General features: G+C 40.6%; 1 protein-coding gene across 1 annotated transcript; it reads right to left on the minus strand.

The window, feature by feature from the left end:
* Positions 1-7,066: 7,066 nt before the first annotated feature.
* LOC126262681 (trypsin alpha-3-like) lies at positions 7,067-9,911 on the minus strand. The gene is made up of 2 exons (XM_049959457.1): positions 9,696-9,911; positions 7,067-7,754 (listed from the first exon to the last, which is right to left on the minus strand). The coding sequence occupies exons 1-2, from the start codon at positions 9,869-9,871 to the stop codon at positions 7,154-7,156; spliced, it is 777 nt and encodes a 258-aa protein (XP_049815414.1). The 5' UTR covers positions 9,872-9,911; the 3' UTR covers positions 7,067-7,153.
* Between the last annotated feature and the right edge of the window lie 17,859 nt (positions 9,912-27,770).

Here is a 27,770-nt window from a genome sequence, read left to right on the forward strand (position 1 = left end):
GGACGGAAGATGGTTATCACTCGGTGTTAACGTAAAATGCGTCCAATTTTTCCGGATAAGGCCCCACAAAACGGAATAAGAGCCAAGGCCGCCTCCTCCTGAGTTTCATCCTCAGTTTCCGCAGGTGCTGCAGGTGTGGGATGTAGAGCCTTCCGAATTTGCCCTTCCTTGTAACCGTTCCTCCGAAACACGGTCTTCAGATGGTCCAGAATGCTTTACTGTGTTGTGTTACGATCCTTTTCATGTCAGGTAGTAACATTTACGAGATGGATCACAAAGACAAGGTAAGGTGAGTGTAGATCTAATTAAAGTGGCAGGTGCAAGAAAAGACGTGTCAGCAGATTCATGTTCTGGGGAATATAGTTGAGCTGAAGATAGTTTTGGTTGATGGAGATCAAAATGCTTCCAAACTGTAGATTGAAACAAACTTTAACCGCTCTCTCACCAGTATTCTTATAGCACAGTGCTACAGGTGAGAAGCCATAATAGTAAAGTTACTGATGTATAATGTAAAGAAGTCAACGTTTATTTGAGGCTATGTTATTTGTTATTATTGTTCGTACAAGAGTGTTTCTTTTCTTATGTTGCATGACAAGAGTGAGAGTGCTGCAATTCGTGACAGTAAGCCGACAACTACTGCAGCCCAAGCGGACGCCAGAGACATGAAAAACATCCTGCAACCTAGTGTTGCATGGCTCTTGTCTCCGATGCGAATTAATTATTGTAATTAACTAAAAAGATGAAATCGAAAATGTATCACCAATGTACATGCCATGTATTTGGGATCAGCCTGTATTTTGGTGTCAAACTGTTAAAGTCTGTGATAAGCCAACTTCAACTTTACGAATGTAATAAAACGTGAAGAGAAAGAAAAAGGAAAGAAAATTTCTTCACCTACTGAATCCTGAATTATTAATAGATTTACAAAATTGTGGATGCGGACAGTAAATTTTAAGGGAAGCTCAACTGACTTTATCAGATGATCAGAAAATTGTCCTTCAAATTTGAATTTTACGAAAGCGTAATAATTACAACTGAGATAACTAATAACTTGCGCCAAAAATCATGAAGACAAAAATAAGGGGAGACGGCAGTACAGGCTTGTGCTGTACGTTGTTTTGAAGCCGGCGATGCCATGTTAGATGTCCCAAAACATTAGCACACCATGCTTTATATGGTGATTATTTATGATTGGTTTTTATTCTTTATTGTTGCAATGTGCACGCGACATTTGTTTTAAATAGTAAATATCAATAATATAGCTCCAGGAAAGCATTTTCAAACGTCTTTCTGGCATTAAATTCGTATTTGATCACATAATACACTCATTATCCCTTGTAAATGTAACTTTCTTTTTGGTTATACATATCAGATAAACTAGAAGAGAAATATATGATGTGAAAAGGATGCTTTCGTAAACCATTTAAATCCTCTTTTACAGTATTTGTGACGATAGCTCATGAAGCTGGAACTACGAAAACAATACCTCTTTGCGTACTAGTATTGATTCTTACTCGTTACATTTTCAACTTTCAAATCATATTCACAATACGTTTAATGTTCACGTTTTGAAAAAAAACTTACCTACTTTTCCTTTGTTGCCCCATAAATGAAGAAAGAAGTAAGCAAGATACGCTGTCATGACTTGTTGCTGTCAACAATGTGAAAAATTCTTGAAATGTCGAAGGAACCCCATGGAGGTATACCCCCGCACAGCACTGAGTTCTTGTTCTAATAGACTGTCAATGCGCCAGAGATTGTTTTTTACACATCTTCTCGCTTTGAAATCGTACCTACGAAGTGTCATTCAGAATTTGGCCAATGATAGCAAAAAACGATAAATTTATGTTTGAAATCGTGTGCCAATTCCCATTTCAATAAATGTCACCAGTGGGCAATTCTGATGGTATTAATGAGTATTTAAATTAATGTCTCTTGCATTAGTTATACAAAAGATCGCATTGTGTATAAAGTAATGGTTTGGATAGCCCAGATCCGGTAAAATGGATATTTTGCTTCAACAAGTATGAAACTCATTTTCTTTTAGTAATGACAGCCTAACCTCTGCAATATATACATGTCATCTAGACAGATGTTCCACATATATTTTAATAAAGATTTAATTAATAGCGTTTAGTTTCTCATTTTGTTTTCACGTTAAATTATTCTATCTTATGAACAGTGTTCTGGCGCAACACGAAGATGAAGAACACAAGAGCAGAGAAGACTGTGAGACGACGTCAGCCAATAGCAAGCTGATTAGGACATCACCACGACAAGAGCGGCCTCTACAAGAAGAGAATATAAGGGCGGCTCCTGCCAGCCTCGGCCGGACAGTGTAAGTCGCACACTAGTAGACCCGGACGCTATTAGACAGCACCTGCAGAGCCATCAGTCCTAACTGTTTTACTGAGACAAGTTCATCTTCTTTCACGTACGCCATAGTCCCACAACGATCGCAGGGTATGCGTGGTTACAATGGATTTGGCAATGTTAGTGTTAAGGATGGCCGGACGCCCTTCCTGCCGCCACTCCGTACCCCCCAGGACGGAATCAGTGTACTCCAACTGTGTGCGTCTAGTGTAAATCGTGAAATAGTGTGGACGTGTTTCAAATGTCTGCGACGCGTGTAACTGAGGCGGAACGTGGGGACCAGCCCGGTATTCACCTAGCGGGATGTGGAAAACTCCCTAAAAACCACATCCAGGCTCACTGGCACACCGGCCCTCGTCGTTAATTCGATCCGGGGCCGGCGCGCCTACCCGAGTCCAGGAAGGAGCGCGTTAGCGCTTTCGGCTACCCTGGCGGGTTTGTTTTACTGAGACAAGTGCCTTATATTAATTGCTTGTTTGGACATTGTCTGTAGCGAAGGACATAGATTATTTGCATGTCGCCCATCACTTGCGACAACTCGTTGTAAACCAAACTCAAGTATTGTCAATCTGCTTTATTGTAATAAAAGCTATTAATGTGATTTGCTTGAATTGTTTTATAGCTATCCGAAAAAGCAGCATCCTTTAGGCATCCTGAAAGAGACGAATGGGCAGGACCCCACAAACAGTACCCTTTTTTAAACTTCCTGGCAGATTGAAACTGTGTGCCGGACCGATCCGCCAGGAAGTTTCAGATCAGTGCACACTCAGCTGCAGAGGGAAATTCTCTTTCTGCTAGTACCCTGTTTGCCTCATCTGCTGAAATATTTCTTTCGAAGACCTTTCTGTGTCAGTTTTTCAGGAGTAACCTGCTTGGTTTTATTTTTGAATTTCATCTTGTGGTTTTCAAACAACATAAGCCTGCACTAATGTCGGTATTAGGATACCATGCGACTACGGCTTTTATTTGTTAATTCATCCATCAAACAGCAGATGAAAATTTTCCCAATGAACTCAGATACAATCATGAACATAAGTGTGCATAAAATAAGATATAGTGTCTGTATATGAAGTGTACACGGGATCAAAATCCATCAAAATTTAAAATTTAGTCTATAATACTATCTTAAGAGGATTGGAAATACTATAAAGTGGCAATTTTTTTTTTAAAAAAAGGACGATCAAGAGGCTCGAAAACGTGTGCTGAAGTTTTGATGTACTTGAGAAGTACTCGGTGCTGATGCATTTTCTGCTTTTTTCTTCTCCTTTTATATTTCAACTTATAACGCTGTAGAATCATACTACTGGCTCTCCACCAAAACTTGCCAGTCACTCACACACCGTAAACGAAGGTCGAACTGTTACATTGTTTAGTAAGAGAGCAAAGCCAGATATAAAATTGCGCCATATTGTGCACCCAAAGTAGACTGGAAATGTAGTTTTCTCGGTAGTTCGAGCAGAAACACATAAGAGTTACTATTACCGTGATTGTACGTGAAATTGTTTCTTAAGTGAAATGAAGGCATCGGAAACGTAGGAGAATGAAGATGAACACTCCAATCGTGTGCAGAATACAAGTACAAGGAAAAGAAAAGTGTTGTGGCGTATTTTGATCCTTCAAAAAGATTACCGGCCATGAGTCACGTTGCAGGTGACGATTGTAAGTGCTTACGATTGAGATATTTTCAGAACGTTGGCTTCTATCTGAATAGAAAGGAATTAAATTAAAATCTGTAATAAAAATTTCTAGTGTGTAGCAGGTTGTATTCTGCTGATTCTGATCTAAACTTGTGCAGTTTACAACTTTATGTATTCAAAAGTTTTGTTGATTGGCTTGCGTCATTTGACTTTTACATGTTCTGTTATGATTTACATTAATAACTATTGATATATCAAGAGGCCCAGGAAGAATAACCTAACCATCGACCATATATCATGACAGCACATTTGATATTAGTCATCTAGAGAGAATATCACATGTCTATGAAAGGTTAGCAATGCGAGATGACTGGTTAGTTTAAGAGCAGTTACAGTCCGAAATTTGTTTACAACTATGGTTCAAATGGCTCTGAGCACTATGGGACTTAACTGCTGTGGTCATCAGTCCCCTAGAACTTACAACTACATAAACCTAACTAACCTAAGGACATCACACACATCCATGCCCGAGGCAGGATTCGAACCTGCGACCGTAGCGGTCACGCGGTTCCAGACTGTAGCGCCTAGAACCGCACGGCCACTCTGGCCGGCTTATAACTATGTTTTTATATCAAATAATGAGCCGTTCTGCGGCTCGCGTTGGTGCTGTTTGTAGGTTTCCGCACTCTGTCGGAGGCCAGACGGTATCGTTTAGTTGGCATGGTTGCAGTTGTTTGTCTTTTTCTCGAGTTGACTGGCGCCACTCGGTTTCGCAAGCGTTGCCTGTCCGGAAGCGCCAGCAGCGGCGGTTGTAGACATGTAGTAACTGTTGCCCTATCTTTAGGACGACGTCGCTGTTTTGCCAGGTCGTGTGAGTGTGGAGTTCGGTAGAGGGCTGAGGAGAAGCCAAGTCCGCCCAGGGCGTGAACACGCCGTGACCGCTGGCGGCACGCATGGACTGCCGGATGGAAGGGCTGTGGTCACGAGGGTGCACGATTTCGTCGTAAGCCGGAACCAGCAGGCTTTAACATGAGTACATTTCAATCCAAGTGGAGACCCCTCAACCATTGTGATATCTCGTGATTCTCCAGTAACTTGGGTTCGTGTTGCTGCTCATAGTGTGGCCGAGGGGAAGAGCAGCGAGTAGAGTGCTTGTGGAAGGCGGATCTGATTAGCTATCCTCGGCTTCTCATTACTGTTTACTGCCTGTGGTTCTTCTACTCTTATGGTAGTGATTCCTTTCCCGTTCTGGGCACTCTAAACACAGTATTCTGGACGTACTGCAGACCGCCGGTTCCGGCTTTGGCGTATTGTTCCATCGTTGCATTTAGTTATCGGACGTCAGGTAGCTTCAGCAAGATTATCATTAATCATTCGTAAGACTGCTACCAGTCTGAGTTACCATATAAAAGTTTTTGTTGCCGGATCTTCTCAGAGATCGACTCCTGGAGCACCGTCTGGATCAGTTGCTTGTTTTTGTAATTAACTTTTGCTATTGTATTTGCTGTTTGCCTCCAACAGAGGGCGGAAACCTACAAACAGCACCAACGCGAGCCGCAGAACGGCTCATTATTTGATATAAAAACATAGTTATAAGCCGGCCAGAGTGGCCGTGTGGTTCTAGGCGCTACAGTCTGGAACCGAGTGACCACTACGGTCGCAGGTTCGAATCCTGCCTCGGGCATGGATGTGTGTGATGTCCTTAGGTTAGTTAGGTGTAATTAGTTCTAAGTTCTAGGCGACTGATGGCCTCAGAACTTAAGTCGCATAGAGCTCATAGCCATTTGAACCATTTTGTAAGTTGTAGCGAGTTTTAAACAATTCTTAATTTATTGCCATTCCTGGCGTGTTAGGGCTTCTGCCCAGATCACAGTGGCTTGCTTTTAAAACATTATCTGCTGTATTTAATGACGATTTGCTAAATTGTAACTCACTGAAAACACTATTACTTACACAGTTGTTTATTCCTTCATTAATAACGTGTGGTATTTTTTATTTACTGTTGAGTCTGGGGCCGGCCGAAGTGGCCGTGCGGTTAAAGGCGCTGCAGTCTGGAACCGCAAGACCGCTACGGTCGCAGGTTCGAATCCTGCCTCGGGCATGGGTATTTGTGATGTCCTTAGGTTAGTTAGGTTTAACTAGTTCTAAGTTCTAGGGGACTAATGACCTCTGAAGTTGAGTCCCATAGTGCTCAGAGCCATTTGAACCATTTTGTTGAGTCTGGAATCATTTGTTTAAAATAAATTGTGTGTGACTGAAAAAGGCAACCAATAGTAACTGATTACGGCGCCGTCGACAATCGTAACCGAATCCTGCCTTCCCTTGACTGTCAGGTCACAAATAAAGCAAAGAATTTACCTAGACATTGGTGCCGAGATTACACTCAGACACGTTGTCACAAGTAAGCACTTCTATGTATCACATTACAAAAAGCAAATATATGTTAGATAGATCATGGGCTCAATAAGAGCCATTGCACGTCCATGTGAGAGAATAGTACATTACATATGCAACTATGAAAAATACCATAATGTATTAATTGCACTTTTTATTTCGAGCATTTATCGGTGTGATAAATTTAGCTCACATATGGCACTATAAGACAGAGCTAAGAATTTTTTTAAAAAAAAGGTCTAGGTTCGTTATTTTAGTCTGATATTAAGCATAATTAAGATATTTTTAGAAATCCTTTTGGCAAAAAGCATTCCCAATACTCATTTAGCCTCGTTTTATGTAGTTTTATTTTAAGATTAATTAAAAAGATTGACATGTTATGTAATTCTGTGTGAAATTTCCCATAAGGAATTGTTGTAAGAATGCTCTAAAATTATGACGATTTGGGCACTGGCCGTATTCTTTTACATGGTGGCATTTTTGACCTTAGTCATGTTGGATGAGTATCATGTGAGCATATTTGTCCTAGCACAAGCATATGTAAGAGTGAACTGGTAATGCTAGATCCTAGGCTCAGTTTAAGAGCACTGAAATTCAATATTGTGCAATAATTGTATGTTGGTTATACAGAACATTTAAAAACTTGATGGGTAGCAACTTAATTCAAAGTAGATAACAGTTTTTTTATTTGTTTATTTGAGATGCCATGTTCAAGCATTCAGCAAAATTTGGCTAAGATGATCCATGGCTTAGACGCCAGAAGCTTGTTGGATCCAGGACCTCAGGTTGGCTACGTTGGTGTAAACGCCCGGGTAGTTGGCCAAGGCGCATCCGTTGCCAAAGGAGACGATGCCCACCTGGGTGGAGCCGGACACCAGAGGACCGCCGCTGTCTCCCTGGCAGGCGTCCTTGCCGCCTCCGGTCACTCCAGCGCAGATCATGCGGCTGGTGATGCTGCCGTACGAACGGTTGCACGTGTTGCGGTCAATGATCTGGACGTTCACCGCCAGCAGCGTGTTGGAGGCACTGCCGCCAGATGAGGTCGCACCCCAGCCGGTGGCTGTTACGGTCGTTCCAGCAGAGGGCTCCGACGAGGTCAGACCCACGGCCTGCACGTTGCTGTTGAAGCTGAAGGCGTTGGATACCTGCACGACGGCGATGTCGTAGTCGTAATTAGAGTAGCTTCCGTGCATGTAGCCGGTGGCGATGTTGTGGGTGGTGCCACCGCTACCCCTGGTGGAGGTGCCAGCGCGCAGCAGCATCTGGCTGGTGGAGTAGCCGTCTACACAGTGGGCCGCGGAGAGAGCCCAGGTGTTGCTGATGATTGAGGCACCACACATGTAGTTGCCCCTGACGAGAGGAAGACAAGGTGCTACAGTAACATTTGCGTCCGTTTCATACCTTTGAATATGCAGTCTCACTAGGTCACAAAATAATAACGTTTTCTGGATTTTCCTGCCGGTTGAAGTTGTTAAATTTGCACCTGTTTCTGGATGGGAATTCCCTAACCATGGCAATACAAAATAATTAGTAAAAATATTTTCAAAAGCATGATCCTTTGGGTTATTTTCTAAGACCACTGGAGTAGGAAATTTCTACACTGTAAATGTGAACTACGTAACATGGTAGTGATTCGAAAAAAAAAGCAGTTCTGTTTGGAGAACTGTTTACTTATTCAGTTATATCAGGGTTCCAATGTGTAACAATACGGAGCAGGAAGGCGATGACGTAGTCGTAACCAGAGTAGCTCGCGTGCGTCTAGACTGTTTCTCACGCTTCTGCTTGTCTCGGGCTTATAATCCACCTCAGCATTCGCTCAACATAAGTTTATTTGGAGTTTGGAAACAGTCGCCCAGCTTCTAACCAACACACTGCCTTCACTGGCACAGAGGTACAACCAACTCTCATCAGGAAACGTCGCACACCTCCACCCTGCCCTCCAATTAGCTCTCGCTTGACACCGCGGAAGTCGCAAATGGCGATGGTTTCGAGTCAGTGGAAAACACGCTACGGAGATGTCATTGAATTAACCGATTTGTAACAGTTCGTTGTGTCACTGTGGTGCCAATTGCTGCTTAGATTGCTGCAGCAGATGCAGTACGATGCCCAAGGGCCACGTGTCGAACGTGATGATTTCTCTGATGATAATGCCTTGTGGCCGTCCGGTACTCGTTTTTCTTGCGACCACACATTCTCCTGACCACCGCTGCTCTCAGTTGTGTACAGTGGCTACATTCCTCCCAACTCATTCTGCGATATCGCAGAAGCAACATTCATCTCCTCGCAGCCCTACTACACGACCTCGTTACTCAGTAAGATATTGATAACGGCGTCTTTGTCGCCTTAAAGGCATGCTCGATTGACTTCAACTCACCACGTCCAGTCTCAAAGGTAACACTCACGACCGCTACAGCGTGTATTTAAAGCAAACCTACTCTGCATCTTCATAGTATTGCTACTAGTGCCAATCTTACGCGACTGGCACAAAATGTGAATAGAAATCATCTTTCAGCGTCTTTCAGAGGTATAAAGACGCCTACCAACTTTCGCTAATGTCGCTCAACTCTTTCTTGGTATTACGATGTTTTTCCCCTCTTTGTATTTCTAAAAGATGTGTTCAGTATCCACTTCACATCCTAAGCGCACATTCCACACAATTCAACCGAGATTCTTTGCAGATCAGCAGGTTAGGCAGAAAAGGCACCCAACACCACAAAGCTAAATCGCTTGAACGTGGACATATGCCTGCCTGTTCCGTCACAACTCTCCTTTACGCGCAGACGCCTATCAGTAGAGACAGGAAACAATGAACTGCGTAAGGCAGTGCTATATTTTTTGGATGTCCATTAGTGTCACCTGGAAAAGTATACAAGCGACGTAGCACTTCAGCAGATTTTGGAAACTAACAGATTTATACATCTGCTATAGGAAATCAGATTTTGAAATTGCGTTACAACATTAGTCGCTTTTAGTATGTAACGACAGAGAATGTTCCTAGTCTTACCTCACGCATTGTAAGGAACAATATTTTTCGGACGATGTTGCCACTTTGCCAGTGTCACCTACAATGCGTTACATTAAGTTTAATTCTTCTCTAGGCACAGGGACATCTTTGATTTTGCTCTGAAATGCTTAAGGATACCTCAGCGACAGGCTCTAAACATGCACAACCTAGGCTTTAAGGTAAGTAACATTTAATATTTTCGAGCGTACAGAATTTACAAACGGAATAGCCTGTTCTGCTCTTCTTCGCCTCTAGAAACCTAAAAGTTGAACTGACTGAGAACTTACATGGTGAAGTAGAGCTGCCACGGGTACTGGGAGATGCTGACAGCGGAACCACCGACGATCCGGCCATCCAGACGTGGCCTCCAGGCCTTGCTCCCCTGGATGGGCTTCACCAGGGGAGACGTAGAGGCGCCACAGAGGGCCACCACCAGGAGTAAGACCAAACCAGTTCGCAACATCTCTGCAGGAGCGCCTTGTGCTGATGTCGAACGTGTACGCTTATATATACCCACGAATTTACGCCACAGAGAGATAGGAAAAACCCACAGTAAGTGGACTTCAGTATGTCATTATTGTACACGGTTCTTTGTTTTTCACTTTCGTAAATGTTCGTCTGTTACATTAAATTGAATCTGATAAGAATACTCGACACAACTCTTTCTTCTTTATTGCCTACGGAAAAATCACTTATCTGTCCTTGAATGGCACATCAACATGCTCATAATTAACAGTCTCTTAACGGCTGATGAGGGCATCCGCGATTGCAAGGGGACACTACAGATCAACCTCGGCCTCCAGTTCCTTGCTAGATTGTAATGTGGAGTACAGACATTTTATTCAGTAAAAATTTCTCAAATCTTTCTAAAAATAAGTTCAAGCATAGCGGCCACAGCAAGTTATAGCTGTAGCAATTACAGCGTAACTTACGTGTCTTTGAATGTCACATTGTTCACTGGAAATTACGTCGTTTCCACTGGCGCAAATGTGTTCTCGCACTGATCTAATTCGAGGATCTAAACACAAATCTCTGCGTAACAGTTCTGCAACTTGGCCCTCAGTCTCTCTTTCTGTCGATCCCCCGCAAAGCAAAAGCGTTCAGCATGTAAGCGTTTTGTCATATCGCTGGCTTATTTGTGGAGTGTCTTTGGGGGCAGCCGCGTCTGTAGGGAGTCGAGCACGGAACACGAAACTGTTATGTTGTGTAGTGTGTAGCTCTGCATGTAGAAGCATTGTTAGTATTCAGGCTGAAGTGTTGCTACAAGTGCTATTACAGTACAGTTATTAAATATGGAAGTAATTCAGAGGAAAGTGCGTCAAGATGGAATTAAAAATGAGCAGTGCCGCCCATAACGTATTTGTGTATATTCTCGTTGCGTGTCGCACAGTATCAATCATCCGCGCCGTGTTCGGTCTCACAGAATGAACTGATGTGAATCAGTAGAAATTAGTTACCATAATAGAGTGCAGTCAAGTGCGGCCAGTGTCTTGTAGCGAGCGTCAGGACATGCGTTCGATCATCGCGTTTCCGCTTTATCAACAATCATCCGTGCTGCGACGGTTAAGCGCACGCTCGTACAAGTGAGAACTGAAAACTGAAATTTAACTTTACGAACAGTGTTATATCATCACTAGTGACAAGGAGGACTATTACCAGATATCTGTATGTGTGACGAGCACAAGAACTTTCGTTCGATCATTCGGCTTCCGCATCATCAACAATCACCCGTGTCGAGTCGGTTACGCGTACGCTCGTCTGAATTATATTTTTGGACTGGTAATCATCAAGATCGTTAATTGGGATAAACATTTACGATTTAGAGTGTAAACAGTGCAACCTGTGGTTTCCATATCGTCTCAGAATATAGATGTTCATACCAGACATAGGACAGTGTTGTGTTTTAACGTTGAGTGGCTCCCCAAACCCGCTTGCATATTTCGTTAGGTAATTTCAGGCAAGCCAACAGCAGTGTGGAGCAGTACAGTCCGACCGCCGGGGGATTACCAGGTACGTGGTGTGGACAGGGCGCACGGTCACGAAACGACAAACAGTTTAAGGGTCCCCCACCCCTATTTGTACTCCCGGGCGTATTACGTGGCGACGTGTAGTCAGGACTTGCAATTTTCGGATAAGAAGTGCCGTATAATTTATTAGGAGAGTGAACAAACACTGACTGTTAGTTTATATTATTGAGTGACGTCACGCGAGCTCTGGGATGTGTACGTCAAAGAACTTGTGACACAGTGTATATACTCGTCCTATCCGTGACAGTGGAAGAACTAGTGCTACGAAGTAACCATACTCCACGCTAGTGCGCTTTTGACGACGCTAGCGGCGTCTATGTGCGAAAGGGAACAGTTATTTGGCAGCCATTACGGAAGACGACGCTAGTGGCACCTATGGGCAAAAGTGAAAACTTTTTGGCTGTCATCGCCGTATACGACGTGAGCGGCGCCTAGGAGCGACGCAGCAAATATTAAAACGCTTTGCAGAGAGGGTGCAATGCTGACAGCCGGACGGCGTCAACTGAGTCAGCGCTACGCAACAGCCGCGACTACGGAGCCAGAAGACAACGCAAAGTAAGTCGCGTATCACAACGTTACCTCGCGCAACTGAAGCAACGAGAGTAATTAACTGGCAGTGCAGACTGCATTCTATAATTACGTAATTACAAACAGTGACAGTTTTAAATTCCTTTGTATAACCAAAATTACGAGAAATTGCTTACTTGCCGATCGTATAGTAAAGTAAATGTCACTCCCAGATCTTGCTTATTTAGTGGTCTAATTTTAACAACAGTTAATACAATTGCAGAACTGTATTTACGTTAGCTTAAATTTCATTCTTTTTCTTCTGTTACTTGATCTTGTATGTTCTGTGTGCTTCTGAGCACGAATTACAGCGTTGAATGCATACGGCGTTGTAGTTTGGTTGTAGTTATTGCCATCCACTCTGTGCTACGAGTGTTATTGTGATTTGTTTATTTCTTGCTTGGGTGACTTTATGGTGGTTCAATATGGCAAATAATGAGGTTGGTGCTCAAATGGTTCAAATGGCTCTGAGCACTATGGGACTTAACATCTATGGTCATCAGTCCCCTAGAACTTAGAACTACTTAAACCTAACGAACCTAAGGACAGCCCACAACACCCAGTCATCACGAGGCAGAGAAAATCCCTGACCCCGCCGGGAATCGAACCCGGGCGTGGGAAGCGTGAACGCTACCGCACGACCACGAGCTGCGGACGAGGTTGGTGCAACTGCAGTAGACAGAGAGGTGAAAGCAGACTCTTTAGGCGAAAGTAATAAGGTGGAGACGAAAACAGAAGCATGGAGTAGTGAAGTGTCGGATTCCGGTATAGGGGACAGTAGTCTATCAACAGAGATGGGAAGTCCTAATGCAGTGTCATCACCAATCATGGAGATGCCCAGATGGGATGAGTGTAAACTTAGGCCTGACCTGTTTATCGTGGACATACTCCAAACAATATTGAATAATAACAGAACATTATTGAATAATATCAAACAAATAAAGCAAGACATCAAGCAACTAAGGGAAGATATTAAGCGATCAGTGGAGCATATAAACGAAGGACTCAATGAAAACATCGGCGAAACTAACCAGGCTCTAAAGAAGCGGGCTGAATCAAGTCATGAAAGGATAAATGAACTTACCATTCCGCTTGAGGAAAATGTTGTAGGCAATACTAAACGTTTTTAAATGGTAGAATCGGATGTCAAAGAAGTGAAAGGAGAACTTACTGAAAAGGTTGAGGCTTACGATGAGCATTTTGAACAACTGGGTGAGGAAATGCAACCCTGTAAACACAGGATATCAACTGTTACACCAAACCAGGATGTTTATGCACGGCGAGTAGAAGAGGTGTACAGTGAGGTAGGCAAGACCAAGGAACAGGTCGGTCAACAAGTGAAGAGTGAAGTGAAATCACTATTATGTGATGGAAGCATTGCTGGAGGTAGCTTAATTGGTATACAAAATGGAGAGGTCTTCCTTGGCATAGTGAATTTTAAGAACTTCGAACCAAATGGGAGATGGCATCCCAAAGATTTCTTAGATCAATTTAAGGGCGTGTTACCTGAATTATGGGACGAACAAAGAAGGGTACGCTTAGTTGCAGCAAGATTGGAAGGTGAAGCTGGTACTTGGGGTATGAGAATAGGACATAAGTGTACAACCTTTGCTTAATTTGAAAACGAATTTTTGCAACAATTTTGGTTTCGACGGATGCAAAATGAAGTACGCAACAGTCAGGTAGAAGGTTTGATACAGGGTGTGACCAGAAATTAAAGAAATTTTTTCAGGATAATTATGAGAGGGACTTGTATTTAGGTGAACCAGTGATGACAGAAGCAATAGTGTCCCTGACCATAAATAAACAACCAGCTGGAGTTCAGGAAAAGTTGTTAGCAATCCCTAAAGATGACGTAGAGGCAATGAAGTCAGCCTCAGGACAATTAGACACGTTGTATGAGTTGCAGGTAATAGGAGGAGTAGATGATAGAAGAGTATCAGGGAACAACGAACCCAATGCAGGTGACCATTCAAACGATAATAATAGACATAGTGGACGACATTGGAAAACTGATAATGACAGGAGATTTTACAGTGGTTTCTGTGGCCATGGTGGTCACAGAGGCGATGGTGGCAGCCACGGATATCAGAATTCAACGCACAATGCATCCGATGATCAGGTGCGAAAGTGGAAACATAGCAAGTGGAAAGCGTATATAACATATTTTGAGTGTGCAATCAACAGCATACCTCATGCCACGTGGGAAAACACCAAGTGGAAAACATTAAACTATACTGTACTGGGCAAGATTAATGACTGAGTGATATATCGTGACTTGTCTGAATCTGTATATATGTCATCTGCTGCTGTTCTTAAGTACAGACATTAATTTGTGATTATTATGATGTTTTATGAGGAAACTCTAATCGAGTGAGATTTAACCAGGGTGTGTTCCCGTCATCTGCAATATCATTTTTTTTCTTTCTTTTCGCTTTCTATCTGTTTAATCTAGATTATATGTATTACATTTCTTCTTGCCCATACAGTGTTATGGTTTGAGTGATTACTAGTGTCTTGTGTTTACAGCTTGTGCTATCCAAAAGATTTTTCATTTGAAAGTTTCTTACTACTCCTGCTTAATTCTTGCTATTATTTTTTGTACCATTCACTTAGTAACCTAATTTAACTTAGTGGACATCCATATATTTTTCTTCTTAACAGCCTATGTGTTTATTATGTCATACAGAACATCGTAATATCTACTGCAGTAGTAACAGACTATGAGTAAGTTGGATAGGCATTGCTAGGACAACACTGAGAGAGTCATTATCCTGTTTCATGTTCGCCAATGGACGGATTACCGCGAGGCGAGAGGGGCGAGCTGACGACTATACTGCACATCTGCCACTAGGCGCAGCATCGACGCTAGTCACCCCCCACCCCCATCCCTACCAATGCAAGGAACGCTCCCTTGGGACGCAGTGCTGTGAGTAGTGAAATAATTTTTTTTTCTGTATTTTGACAGCCTAGTGCTGATGTAGGTTAGCACGGAACACGAAACTTATGTTGTGTAGTGTGTAGCTCTGCATGTAGAAGCATTGTTAGTATTCAGGCTGAAGTGTTGCTACAAGTGCTATTACAGTAAAGTTATTAAATATGGAAGTAATTCAGAGGAAAGTGCGTCAGGATGTAATTAAAAATGAGCAGTGCCGCCGATAACGTATTTGTGTATCCTCTCGTTGCGTGTCGCACAGTATCAATCTTCTGCGCCGTGTTCGGTCTCCCAGAATGAACTGATGTGAATCAGTAGAAATTAGTTACCATAATAGAGTGCAGTCAAGTGCCAGTGTCTTGTAGCGAGCGTCAGGACATGCGTTCGATCATCGCGTTTCCGCTTTATCAACAATCATCCGCGCCGCGACGGTTAAGCGCACGCTCGTACAAGTGAGAACTGAAAACTGAAATTTAACTTTACGAACAGTGTTATATCATCACTAGTGACAAGGAGGACTGTTACCAGATATCTGTATGTGTGACGAGCACAAGAACTTTCGTTCGATCATTCGGCTTCCGCATCATCAACAATCACCCGTGTCGTGTTGGTTACGCGTACGCTCGTCTGAATTATATTTTTAAACTGGTAATCATCAAGATTTTTAATTGGGATAAACATTTACGATTTAGAGTGTAAACAGTGCAACCCGTGGTTTCCATATCGTCTCAGAATACAGATGTTCATACCAGACGTAGGACAGTGTTGTGTTTAACGTTGAGTGGCTCCCTTAAACCCTCTTGCATATTTCGATAGATAATTTCAGGCAAGCCAACAGCAGTGTGGAGCAGAACAGTACGACCGCCGCGAGATTACCAGGTACGTGGTGTGGACAGGGCGCACGGTCACGAATCGAGAAGTCAGTTTAAAGTTCTACCCCACACACACACCCATTCGTAATCCCGGGCGTGTTACAAGCTAACTCGTCAGTTGTCTGTAAATATGTTTTCTGAAACATTAACACTTACGTTTCCATCTAGCTCATACTTCATAGTAAGTGTGTTGCATTCAGTTTTGTGTGCAAGTTACAAAACATCTATGTTTTATAAAATGAAATCTGTTCCTTGAAACTTGTCGTTGGTTGTTTCCTACATGTTTTCTAGATTTCCGGAGCATAATCAATGCGTTATATGCTTTATGTAGCCGTTTATACAGGAAGGTGAGAACCATCACGAGATCCTGTGAAGGTCTAAACGTGCCCTCTGATGTGACAAAAAGTTGGGCATCATATCTTGGTTAACCGTTTTCGAAAGCCTATAAGGGGACTCAAATCAATAATTTCGACAAAAAAGCTCTGTTTGATAAAATGATGCGTCCAACGTATCAATAAACAAGAGGCGAACTAAAACTGGCCCATAAAGCATTTTTTGCACCTTAGGATAAGCTACCCAACTTACATCACCCACAGTTGGGGCAGACAGTGCAACTTGGGTTACCTAGACGCAAAAATATTATCCAGCAAAGTTTTATTCTTCTCATCCTGCATGCACAACACAGTGTTGACCGCTACTTTACCTTACCAGTGGTGAGATATCAGTTACTCTCGATCGATGTCGTTACATGCCTATAAATTCAAGTAGTTCCATCTACGATCGAGCTGAGACTTTCTTACAAGTAAATCCACCCGAAGGACAATCTTTTACTTTGATCGACTTTGAATATGCTGTAGTGAAGAGCAAAATAAGAGTTACGTAGTTTTTATACGTGCCCATATGATCGCTAAGGAGTTACAACACTCCCTTGGAAAAAAAAAAACATGAGTTTAGTGCTTCTGAATGAATACCATTGAAACGGTAACAGATTCTGCGTTAGAATAAATTTCAAAGAAAGGTCTTATGATTTTTATGTACATCACAGTCGTGCATCCAGATTTGTCAAAAAATTCATCTTTTTCGAAATCCCTCCCTCTCACTATTTAGTTTTTCATTTTGGCATATCGTTAATAGCAAAACGTCAAGGGCCGGTAATACCAAATTCAACATATGTGATGAAATGGTATTCCAAACACTCGTTTGGCAGAAGTAAGCTTGAGATACCTCTTTATAGCTGTACATGCGCCGATGCATGTCCGCTGCAACGCCAATTGTGGTTTTGGGTGTTTGGTTAGTCTTACCACGTACATATACATATGTGGAAATATATATATTTCACACACACACACACACACACACACACACACGTGTGTGTGTGTGCTCATCATTTCAGTTTGATCAAATTTAAAATATATTGCGTTGCACTTGTTTTTTCTTTTTAGATTTCGTGTATTTTTTTCGATTTGTAACCTGTTTCGATTTAGTTATGTCATGTATGAAATTGTTTGTGAGTATTATTTCTTAAATGCAAGTTAATGTCGTAATTATGTAATATAATTAAATCTGAAAAATATTGGAAGAAATTTTTCCACATTTGCAATTTATGTAGGTCTAATGACTGAATCATAACGGTCATTTGAAAAGGAATTGTTAAAATATTCACCTTTTATCAACGGTTTTTTTTTGCGTGGTCCATGAATCTAATCAGGAGACAGATTTTAGATTCGTGTTATGTATATAAATCAGTTCAGACCACTTCCTTATGAGCTCTCATCCCGATTTCATGGATGAAGAGGTAAACCAAGGATATTATTGTGCTTTGTATAAATCTTTTTCAACTTTTGCTCTGAAGTTGGGCATCTTTTTTTTTCAAAAACTATGAGCAAAGGTCACATTAAAAAGCAGCAGGCTGCTGTAGGCGAAAACAATAGCCGTCTGTAGAGGAATGAGGAGTCATTGTCAGAGAGACGTTCACAAAACTGCGTTGTAGACGCGCAAAGTAACTGCACCTAACTGTCTGAACATGTAACTAGAAATATTGTCTATAATCAAGTTCTCAGTTAAGTAAATATTACAGAGAATTAGGATTTTGCATACTGTGTAAAAATATATATTAATTTTGTATTACAGGGCTGGTTAGAGGCGACTGTCTGAAAAGTGTTCGAAGGTCCAAAACACATCCCTACTTTAAACACTTTTACTGTATCAAAAAGACGATCGCAACCGCTTATGAACAGCATTCAAACTCAGGAGGTAGTCCTCTCTTCACAATCAGTTCTCCTCTTTTACGGCACGACACAGTCTTTCCAGCCCAACCGACAGGTCGCATAGCTTTCAACTTACTCTGTAAGCTTTCTAAGTAATTTATCTTTTTGTGAAATATTGAATACACTTTTCTCAAAAACTTTATCCTCATGTAAAGTACGCTTTAGACATAGTATTTCTAATGGCACTTTCTAGATGTTTGCAATGAGGTACATGTAAGATGAAAAAAGAAGCGATGAGCTGTTGTTAAATGAAAGAGATGTGATTGTCACTTTTTTTTTAATTCGGCAGAAGGAGAAGAGTCCGTGATCTGTCTTGATGAAGAGAGGACGCAAACATTTTATCTCTTCTCCTATTGTAACAGGTTTTGTTAATAACCCTTTCATGACCGAATTATTTTTTGCTCAGATTTTTAAATTTTTGTTTTGTATTTTGCTTAAGGAATAGCTTCTAAAGTGAAATGTATAAAGTTCGTATGATTGCTACAACCAGTTTTTTTAAATATTTTAAGTGGCACGTGTATGTCCCATCGGTCATTAGGTGGGAGTATTGCATAGGTTTGAATAAAAACAGAGCATAAGAGAGAACACTTAATTTCAGCTTCAACTTTTACAAAAAGTAATTAATTTTTGTGACCAGTTTATACAAATGCAAGGGTTAATTACAAATGATGTTTGATGTAGATTTTACCAATGCCGATATCAGGAACATTTATTTTCTGTGAAATTTTTCGAAGCAGGGATGTGCACATAGAGGAACTTTGCAGTGTATGCACATCATGTTGGTTCGTACTTCCTTCTGCTTTGTGCTGCAGAACCAACAGCGTTTCCTTGAGTCTTTTACTGGGAAATGTTTTCCAGCTCGAAGGCGAACTTCGCCTGGTACACTCTTCACACCCGGCTTGTTTCTTTTTAGAAAATTTGGTCTTCCTGTTCTTTTAATTTCATGATCTGCTGTTAGTTGTCTGATAAGCTAAAGGCGAAAGGATAACTGGTTATGTCGTCCTCCATGCTTACAGTTCCACATTATGGAACTGTTAACAATTGCCAGGTCAATTACGAAAAAGAAAAGGCGATGCCACCACTTTAGAGATCGCCTTCTAGTTGCACATGTCTCACGCATCTGATCAAATCTGTCCACACCTCCCATAAACGAATTATACTCTGCAACTGCTTTAGGACAGAAGACCTCTGGTGAAGTGCCATCTCTGTTTCTCCTATTGACAAAGGTTACATCTTTTAGGCTATGATAAGTACTTCGTATTGTCGCAGTCTTGTTGTCTTGCCATTGTATTGCTGAGACGCATCCCTGCGGGTTGAACATAAACTGCCCCTGTTGTAATTTGTCTTGTTTGTCCATCATACCTGGAAGTCCCTTCCTGTTTGTCCTCACTGTTCCAACTCCAAAAAGTCTTCTTTCATTTAGTGACTTGATCAGATTGTACGATGTGAAGAAGTTATAGAATACAATTAGTCAGTGAGACTGCATGTATGACTCAGTAAGATGTAGCACAACATTTTCTCCCAAACTGAACGATGAGTCTTGGGTGTCCTTCTTTCCAGTATACACCTCAAACTGGGCTTCGAAACTTGTTTTTGAAGTGGCAAGACATCAAATTTTGTAACTTCGTTTTACAGGCCTCATTTGAAGGTACTGCTTTATAGAAGAACGCCCTTTGAATGGGACCATACTTTCATCAACAGCCATGATACTTGATGGAGTCTATACTTCTTTCGAACTATTATTGATAGCGTCAATTATTGGGCGTAATTTGTGTAATCGATCATAACCAGCTTCACCTCTCGGTACTGCTGTAGCATTGTCATTGCAATGAATGTCTTCAGTCAGTTTTTTGAACCAGGTTTTACTCATTATTTGAGAAATTGCACTTACACCTAAAAATTGGTCGGTAGACCAATAGTGACTCAGCTCAGGCAGCCTATGTATTCCCATTAGAATGTGAATGGCAATAAAATATTTTATTTCTTCGTCAGTGTCTTTCCAATTGCAGATGGCCTGTCTTACCCTTTTACCTCTAGTAATGTTACACGCATTTGAGTTGCATAGAGCTTAGTCTCATCTTTGATCTTCCTCAAACAATCATCAGTAAAAATTGTAAAAAATAATCTATTTCTTTATCATTTTGTCCAAAATCGAACTTTATATCTGCACTTCCATCAAGAGATGCTGGTAAGTTTTCAAAATAAGTTATGTCGTCAGTCCACTCTGTTTCAGTTTCATTGGCATGTTCGGCCCCATTTTCTTGTTCTGCACACTCAGTAACTTCATTTGCAGTGCCATTGATAATTTCGGCGACATTTTCTTTTACTGCACACGCAATACCATCATTTACTACCACCTCCATTCTAGCGCTGTCACCATTGTTTTGACGACCATCGCTAGGTGACTCAGCCAATGTCCTAGGCGGTGTGTATCAATAGATGTACTATTGGATGCATCAAGACGGGTGAGTTCATCTGCAACTTCATCTTCACCTTCTTCCTCCGAAAATTCTTCATTATCAGGAAGCGAAAAGTAATTCTCAAGAAGTTCTTCATCTTTCAGCCATGACATTTCTAAAAAGAAAACGGAAATAAAGCCTGCAATTGGGCTAGCACACTGTATTATCCAACGAATTATTATTGTTATTATTATTGTATGAATACTTTAGCGAGCCAAGTGATGTAGCATCGCACAGGGAAAGAAATAAAGCCAAAATGTCGAATGTATAACGAAATTATAAATAATATGTGGGACAAATATGTCCCACTGGCCGTATGATTGATATTTCATGCAGTCAGAAACTAAAAACTATTTACCAAGTCACTGAAATACATTTTACACTGAAATTCCACGTAATATTTACAAATAATTGATAATAAACACTATGAATACGGTTATTATGCTTACCTTGCTTATTTACAAAAGAAAAGTTGAAAAATATCCAAAAACTTTCATACAAGCGATCAAACAAATACACTGCATCGAACAACTTCCAGCAGAACGCAGCTGTTTGACGGGAAGAAGTCTGTAATGGTTTCAAGTAGTAGCGAAGGCTTCCAGTAGATGGCACGACAATACAGATGATGGTTTCTGTTGTCCCCTTGGTCGTGAAGCACGAAAACGTGAAGTGGGACATGTATACCCCGTGGGTCATGAAAGGTTTAATACTGGATTTTGGGTTAATATAAATAACGTCAAGTAAATTAAAGTACCTGTCTATTTATTTGAGAAACAGTTCATCTCACCGAAACATGAGTGTCTTTCATTAGGTGACACAGTCAATAATTAACACCTTCTACGGCGGCTGTATTCAAGACGACCATCGCAGCAGACAGAAGAGGTAAAGTTTCTCACTGAGAAGAAAATACTATTAAGAATATTTACTGTTAAATTTCCTAGAAAATTTACTTGAGATAATTTCGATGGTGTCTGTTCGGCAGACGGTCGTAAAAACATTTCATTAACTTCCGTTTATGGCTTCACAGTTAAGTCACACATTTCCAATTCAAGAACTCTAATTCTTTATCCAGCCGTTAGTAAACATAGGATATACTACGTATTCAACTGCTGAGCCAAACTGACCGTTCATTGGCCTTCTGTCGGGCATGTGAACAGTCTTGAAACAATATTTAAATCCTAATGAAAAGCTGAATTTGAAATGATTCTAATTCAATGCCAAAAGAAGCTCGTTTTGTCCTCAGTAAAACTACTTAACTGACACTCGACACTGATGTAGGAATACATTATGAAGACATCCACGAAATAAAAGACAGCCCAACACGGAAGAAAATATCTGATTAATATTGCTTTCACTGTTCACTGTAAATTAAACTGCTTACTTAGCACAACAACTGAAAATTCTGACGATGCACTGTTTGTTCACAAGAATGCAAAATGAGATCTCCCTTGAAAGAAGCGTCACTTATCTCTTGCTTGGCGTGCAATTTGTGTCTCGTGTACTAACGTTCTCGAAAACAAATTGAAACTAGCAAATGCAGCGACTAAAGAGATAATAGTTTTACTCTAAATTTTTCTTTGCTTGTCAGAAGCAGTCTGTAACTGCGAGTGGTGTAAGGTGCAATGCACAGACGACAAAATATTGTAAGCTTTACTAAGAATGATGGAAGAGGGTTTTACTTCAATGACTAGCGCTCTTGAAAAATTAAACTCTGGTAGTTGTCAGAAAAGACTGTACAACAAAAAAGACTCTTACAATTACGGAACTCTCTCTTTACAAACTTTACAGACATTTCAACGAATTGCATAATTTATGAGATAATGAAAACAAAGAAATCAAATTAACATAATCACGAATCTTACTTGCTATCTGAAGGACAAGTCATGAATATTATTAGTTATCTAATGGACAAATATTTCCTTCAATCGGTAGTTCTGACAGACTAACATTTCTTTATTGCGTGTTCATGGGTTACTTTGAAATATTCCTAAAAAAATTTTCTCCATCAATACAATCAATAAAATAGCATCATAAACAAATTTTCACCTCCATAATATTCCAGACAATTTCTCCCAGAGTCAAGAATATCACATCTCCTTCCCTAAAATTCAACAGCTCGCTATTAGGCCTACGCCTCAAATAAAATGCCCCAGATCTGCACAACAGACTGGCGAACAAGAGCACCATAGATCACATAAAACACAGAACCAAGGATCTCGTCCACTTCTTGAACAGCGTGCTCATGAATATTTAATTATACTTAAGTTTATTACTAATGAAACACTTTTTTTCGTATGAATTGCCTACTAGGTCCAGCTTATTCGCCGTTTTTCCTGAACGCCTTACTCGCTGTCGGGTGCGCGCATTTCAGTAACCTCAGCACAGAAATGAGACAAGTCGCTGACTCATCCGATTCCTGAAATGACCGGATTGGCAGCCGCAGTCTGAATGGGATTCTGATCAAGAAGACTTGCCTCAGGGAAGGTGCGTGCAAGCTCGAAGAAAGCTATGGCACTTCAAAACGCATAGTAGACGCCGCAGCTCTTAATCAATTTCACTTTCTGGTTGATGTCTAGAAACAAAATAATGACTGATGACACGGTCGGTTGAAAGTGAAATGGTAGGTTGCATGTACTGAAACAGCTGATAGAGTTAATTCTTTTCATATCTGCTATAAATTTTCCGGAATTGTAAAGAAATTTGGTGATTTGACTAAATAAGACAATGTGTCGCGCCAAAAAAGTGGTCCTCCAATCTTCTGCAAGCTCACAGATTAGACCCATATAATCTCTAAATTGCGAATTCCAATAGCTGTACCGCAGTAACCAAACGTCATAACCATAGGCGGCCAGTCCACTACACAAGGCTACAAAATCGGATGGCGACTGTGTGTGTAGATTATCGTCGTCTAAATGACGACACCTTCCCAGACCACTATCCAGTTCCATGAATAGTTGTCAACTTAACGCCTCATAGAAAGAAAATATTTCAAAGACAAATCTCTTAAATGTCTAGTATTAAATCCCACTAGCGGAAGAAGATAAAGCAAAAACGGCAGATGTTACTTCATTTGATCTTTATAAAAATAATTTCATTCCACTGGCATTTAGGAATGCATGTAGCATTTTTCAAAGATTTGTGAACGAAGTGAGCAACGATTAGGTTTTTGTTGTGCCAATACAGGCTACATTTTGCTATATCTAGTTCTGAAGAAGAATACTTGCTCTTATAACTAAAATTTTGGAACTTATGAGTATTAATCTTGGGGCGTCAATCAGAAAATAATTTTCTGAGGTACATCACTTCCCTAGAGAACACCGTACAGACTTGAGCAGACTAAAAGCACTGTAAGGATACCTTGTCCAGGAACAGTAAAACAAATGCTAGCATTTCTTGACAGACTCAGTTTCTATAGGCGAATCTAGAACAAAAACGAAACTCCTCCCAAACAGGCCATGAAGGCCCAGCGGACCGACCGGTCACCGTGTCACCCTCCTCCCATAGGCGTCACTGGATTCATTGGTCAGCACACCGCTCTTCCCGATCGTATGTCAGTTTCCGAGACCAGAACCGATACTCCTCTATCAAGTAGCTCCTCAGTTTGCCTCACAAGGGCTGAGTGCACCCCTACTGCCAGCAGCGCTCGGCAGACCGGATGGTCACCCATCCAAGTGCTAGCCCAGGCCGACAGCGCTTAATTTCGGTGATCTGACGAGAAACGGCCATTAGCTGAATCTAGAACAAGTTACACACAATTAAGATCTTTTAAATGGCTAGTGGAAGAGAAGTGAGAACAAAGACAACAGTCACATCCACTAGACTCCAGAAGCAGCAAAATACAGTAGTTTGAAAACTGTAAAGAAAATCTAACCCAAGCTACACTACTAGCTTTCCCAAATTTGGAATTTAACTTGCGTTGTTAGTGGATGCATCACACTTCGCCTAAAGAATGTGTCCAGCAACACAAATATTATGCAATTTCGAAGCCTATTGGTTTCTTTTGGAAGAAGATTTCCGTTGCCCAGAAGTATTGCTCAGCTTATAACAGAGAACTTCCCAGCCTATATTTATCAGTAACCTATTTGGAAAACGAAATTGAAGGAAGAAGATTTTCCATCCACACAGATAACGTCCCATTACCTTTTGCTTTCAGACTGAAGAAAGAGAAAACTTCAAATTCCAAATCCGTTAACTCCAGTATATGTCTTAGTTGTTTTGTTTCGTGGGTTTAGCATAGACAATGGTAGTTGATCATTTCAGAAGGTATAATTAAAAAACGATGAACTGTGATGAAATACTTACCTCACAATAAGACTATTAAGAACTTCGAAGTCTCAGTCCCTGTTAAATTAAGACTGTGGTGTGACGTATCACCTGAGCCCATTTGTCCACATATTCACATACAATTTAGAATCACAGTTTTTAGGCACTGCCACAACACGCCTTATCCAGATGTGAGTTTTTCAGTAAATTTCATATAATCACATTCGTCCGGCTTCGCATGACGTAAGGGGCCAAACAACAGACTAAGGCATATGCAGCCTGTCAGAAGAGCAAAATTACAGGGTATCCGAAACCTCACATTGGGGACTTCCTTGTTGTCGATGAACGTTTTCAGCTGGTACGTAGTGACCTAGTTTAGTCTCTGCCACTTTACGTACTTAGACGGATTCACCAACAGAACAGAAGTCTAGTCCTTCGAAACAGAAGCAGAGAGAGAAGAAATAACATATTTTATTCTGTAACTGCCAAATCTAGAGCACCACAACAGGTAATAACAGCTCAAGGAACACAGTTTCAGTCTAGCATATTCCGAGCGTTAGCAAAGTTCGTGTGTGTGAACTGATAGATCTGCTACATACTGCCCACAGGCTAACGGAAAAATTCAAAGGTTTAACGGTATATTCAAAAGTTGTGTGCTGACCTGGTGGTGTGCAAACTTTGCCACAGCTAGATAGGCTAATATATTGCACACGGTATTTATTATCTTCCGTTGCTCCTTATGGAATGAAAGCAATTCTGTAGCGAAAGAAATGTTGTTTGGTGTTACAGTAAAATTACCTGGCGTTATCTTTCAAAAACCTCATGTCACTATGGAAGTTCACCTTCCAACTTAAGTCATCGAACTGAAGCAAAGGATGAATCATGTGAAACCTCCAGCGTATTCCCACAAGACTAAAGAAAGTACTTTCGTCCACAAGGATCTTAAAAATGCAAATAATCTGTTTGTTAGAATTGACAAGGCAAGGAGTGGACTCACACAACTATAAGAAATCATTATGAAGTGATTCAACTTTTATTTATGTTAGTTTCTTAGTTACAAGTTCCACTGATAATTTTGCACCACAGGTCGTAATGAGGTAAAATGCTTGATTTTATAATCACATCGCAAATTACCTTGCACATATGGTCACATTCTAAACATTTGTAAGATTTTTTATGCAAAAATAAAAAAAATATGAAGATGTGAGTATGTAATTCTCCCATCACCTTTTACACGGTACAGTAATACAAATTCTGGTTCGGAATAGAAGGAGGTGTGAAGGAGGAACAGTGTCAGTTCGTTATCAAATTTTTCTTTGCTGTCTGTCAGAAATTTTATATCACTGGGTAAGTGAAAAAAAAATTATGTTGCATAACTTTGCACCCTTTCTGTGCTAAAGACAACCTTAATGTGGAGTGATGAACGTCATTTTTCCTTCTGGTCTTTTAATTATGTACCTCATTGTTACTTTTGAACTGTAGTCGATTACTTACAACAAACTTCATGAGGGAATAAATATAGTGTGAAGCAGTAGTCAGAATGACCAGTTCCTCAAAAAGATGTCTACCAGATGCTCGTGGGTGAGCACCACATATTATTCGTAGTGCACCTTTTTACGCAATGAAGACTTTCTCTTTTTAAGATGAGTTACCGCAGAACATTATTCCATATTACATTACTGAATGAATCCATGCGAAATTCTTCAACTTACTGATTCGACTCTCCTCAAGATTTTTCAATAATTCGAAGCACAAACGTGGCTGAACTAAGTTATTTTAGGGGTTTCAAAATGTGTTTTTTTAAGTTTAAATTCTCATCAACATGGTCCCTGAAGAATTTTGAAGTTCCCACCGTATTTATTATTTCCTCTACAATTCTCATTGGTATAGTACCTCTAGATATGCAAAACTGAATATGTTGTGTCTTTTTAAAATTAAGGGTGAGATCATTCGCAGAAAACCGCTCAATGGTACTTTTAAGAACTTTTTACCATTCCTTCTGTGGCTTTTTCATATACTTGGATTGATTGCAGTACTTCTGTCATCTCCAAAAGAACTAGTTCTGCTTGTTGTATACTAGACAGAAGATCGTTTACATATGTGAGGAACGGTAGTGAACCTAAGATATACGTGATTTATGCCAAATGAGAATTATGTCCCTGGACTATATTGCTTGAATTATTAAGTACAACTCCCTAGATTCTTTTGATTGCATCTGACGTTATCCATTGGTTGGTTCTACCATTAATGCCATAAAATGTCAGTTTATCTTGGAGAATACTGTGATTCACACTGGCAAATGCCTTAGAGAGGTCGGAGAAATTACCAGTCACTACTATTTTATTATTTAATACTTGATAACGTGAAGAGTGAACATGTAATGGCATTCTCAGTAGAGCAACCCTTTTGAGACCCAAACTGTGATTTCCTAAGGATACTATTGCTATTAAAGTGAGAGTACATCATATTCTCAACAATTTTAGAAAATGATGTCAGCAGCGAAGCAGGTCGGTAGTTATTGAATATCTCTTATCTTCTTTCTTAAAGAGGGGTTTAACAATGTCATTTTTCAGTCTCCCTGGAAAAATGCCTTCTGTTAGTGATATATTACATATTTCAGATGAGACTGGACATATTACATGAGAACAAATTTTAGTACTCGGGGAAACACCACCAAAAAAGATGAACTTTTACTTTCGAGAAAATGTATAATTTTCTTAATTTGAGAAGGAGAAGTTGGTGATATATTCATGTGACTGATATTTATGATAGCTACATTTTCAAAACATTACTGTGATTATGCTCTAGAACTGTTTGTTCCTCTGCTTCCTGCTATATTTAAGAAATCATTGTTAAATGCATTTCCTATCTCTTACTCATCATTTATAGATCTTCAGTTCATTTCAGTACTGATGGTTGTCTTGTTCTGTGGCTGGTTGTCCTGTCTCTCATTTCACCACGTTCCATACAGC

This window comes from Schistocerca nitens, chromosome 6 (assembly GCF_023898315.1).
Source record: "Schistocerca nitens isolate TAMUIC-IGC-003100 chromosome 6, iqSchNite1.1, whole genome shotgun sequence".
In the NCBI taxonomy this organism is placed as follows: Eukaryota; Metazoa; Arthropoda; class Insecta; order Orthoptera; family Acrididae; genus Schistocerca; species Schistocerca nitens.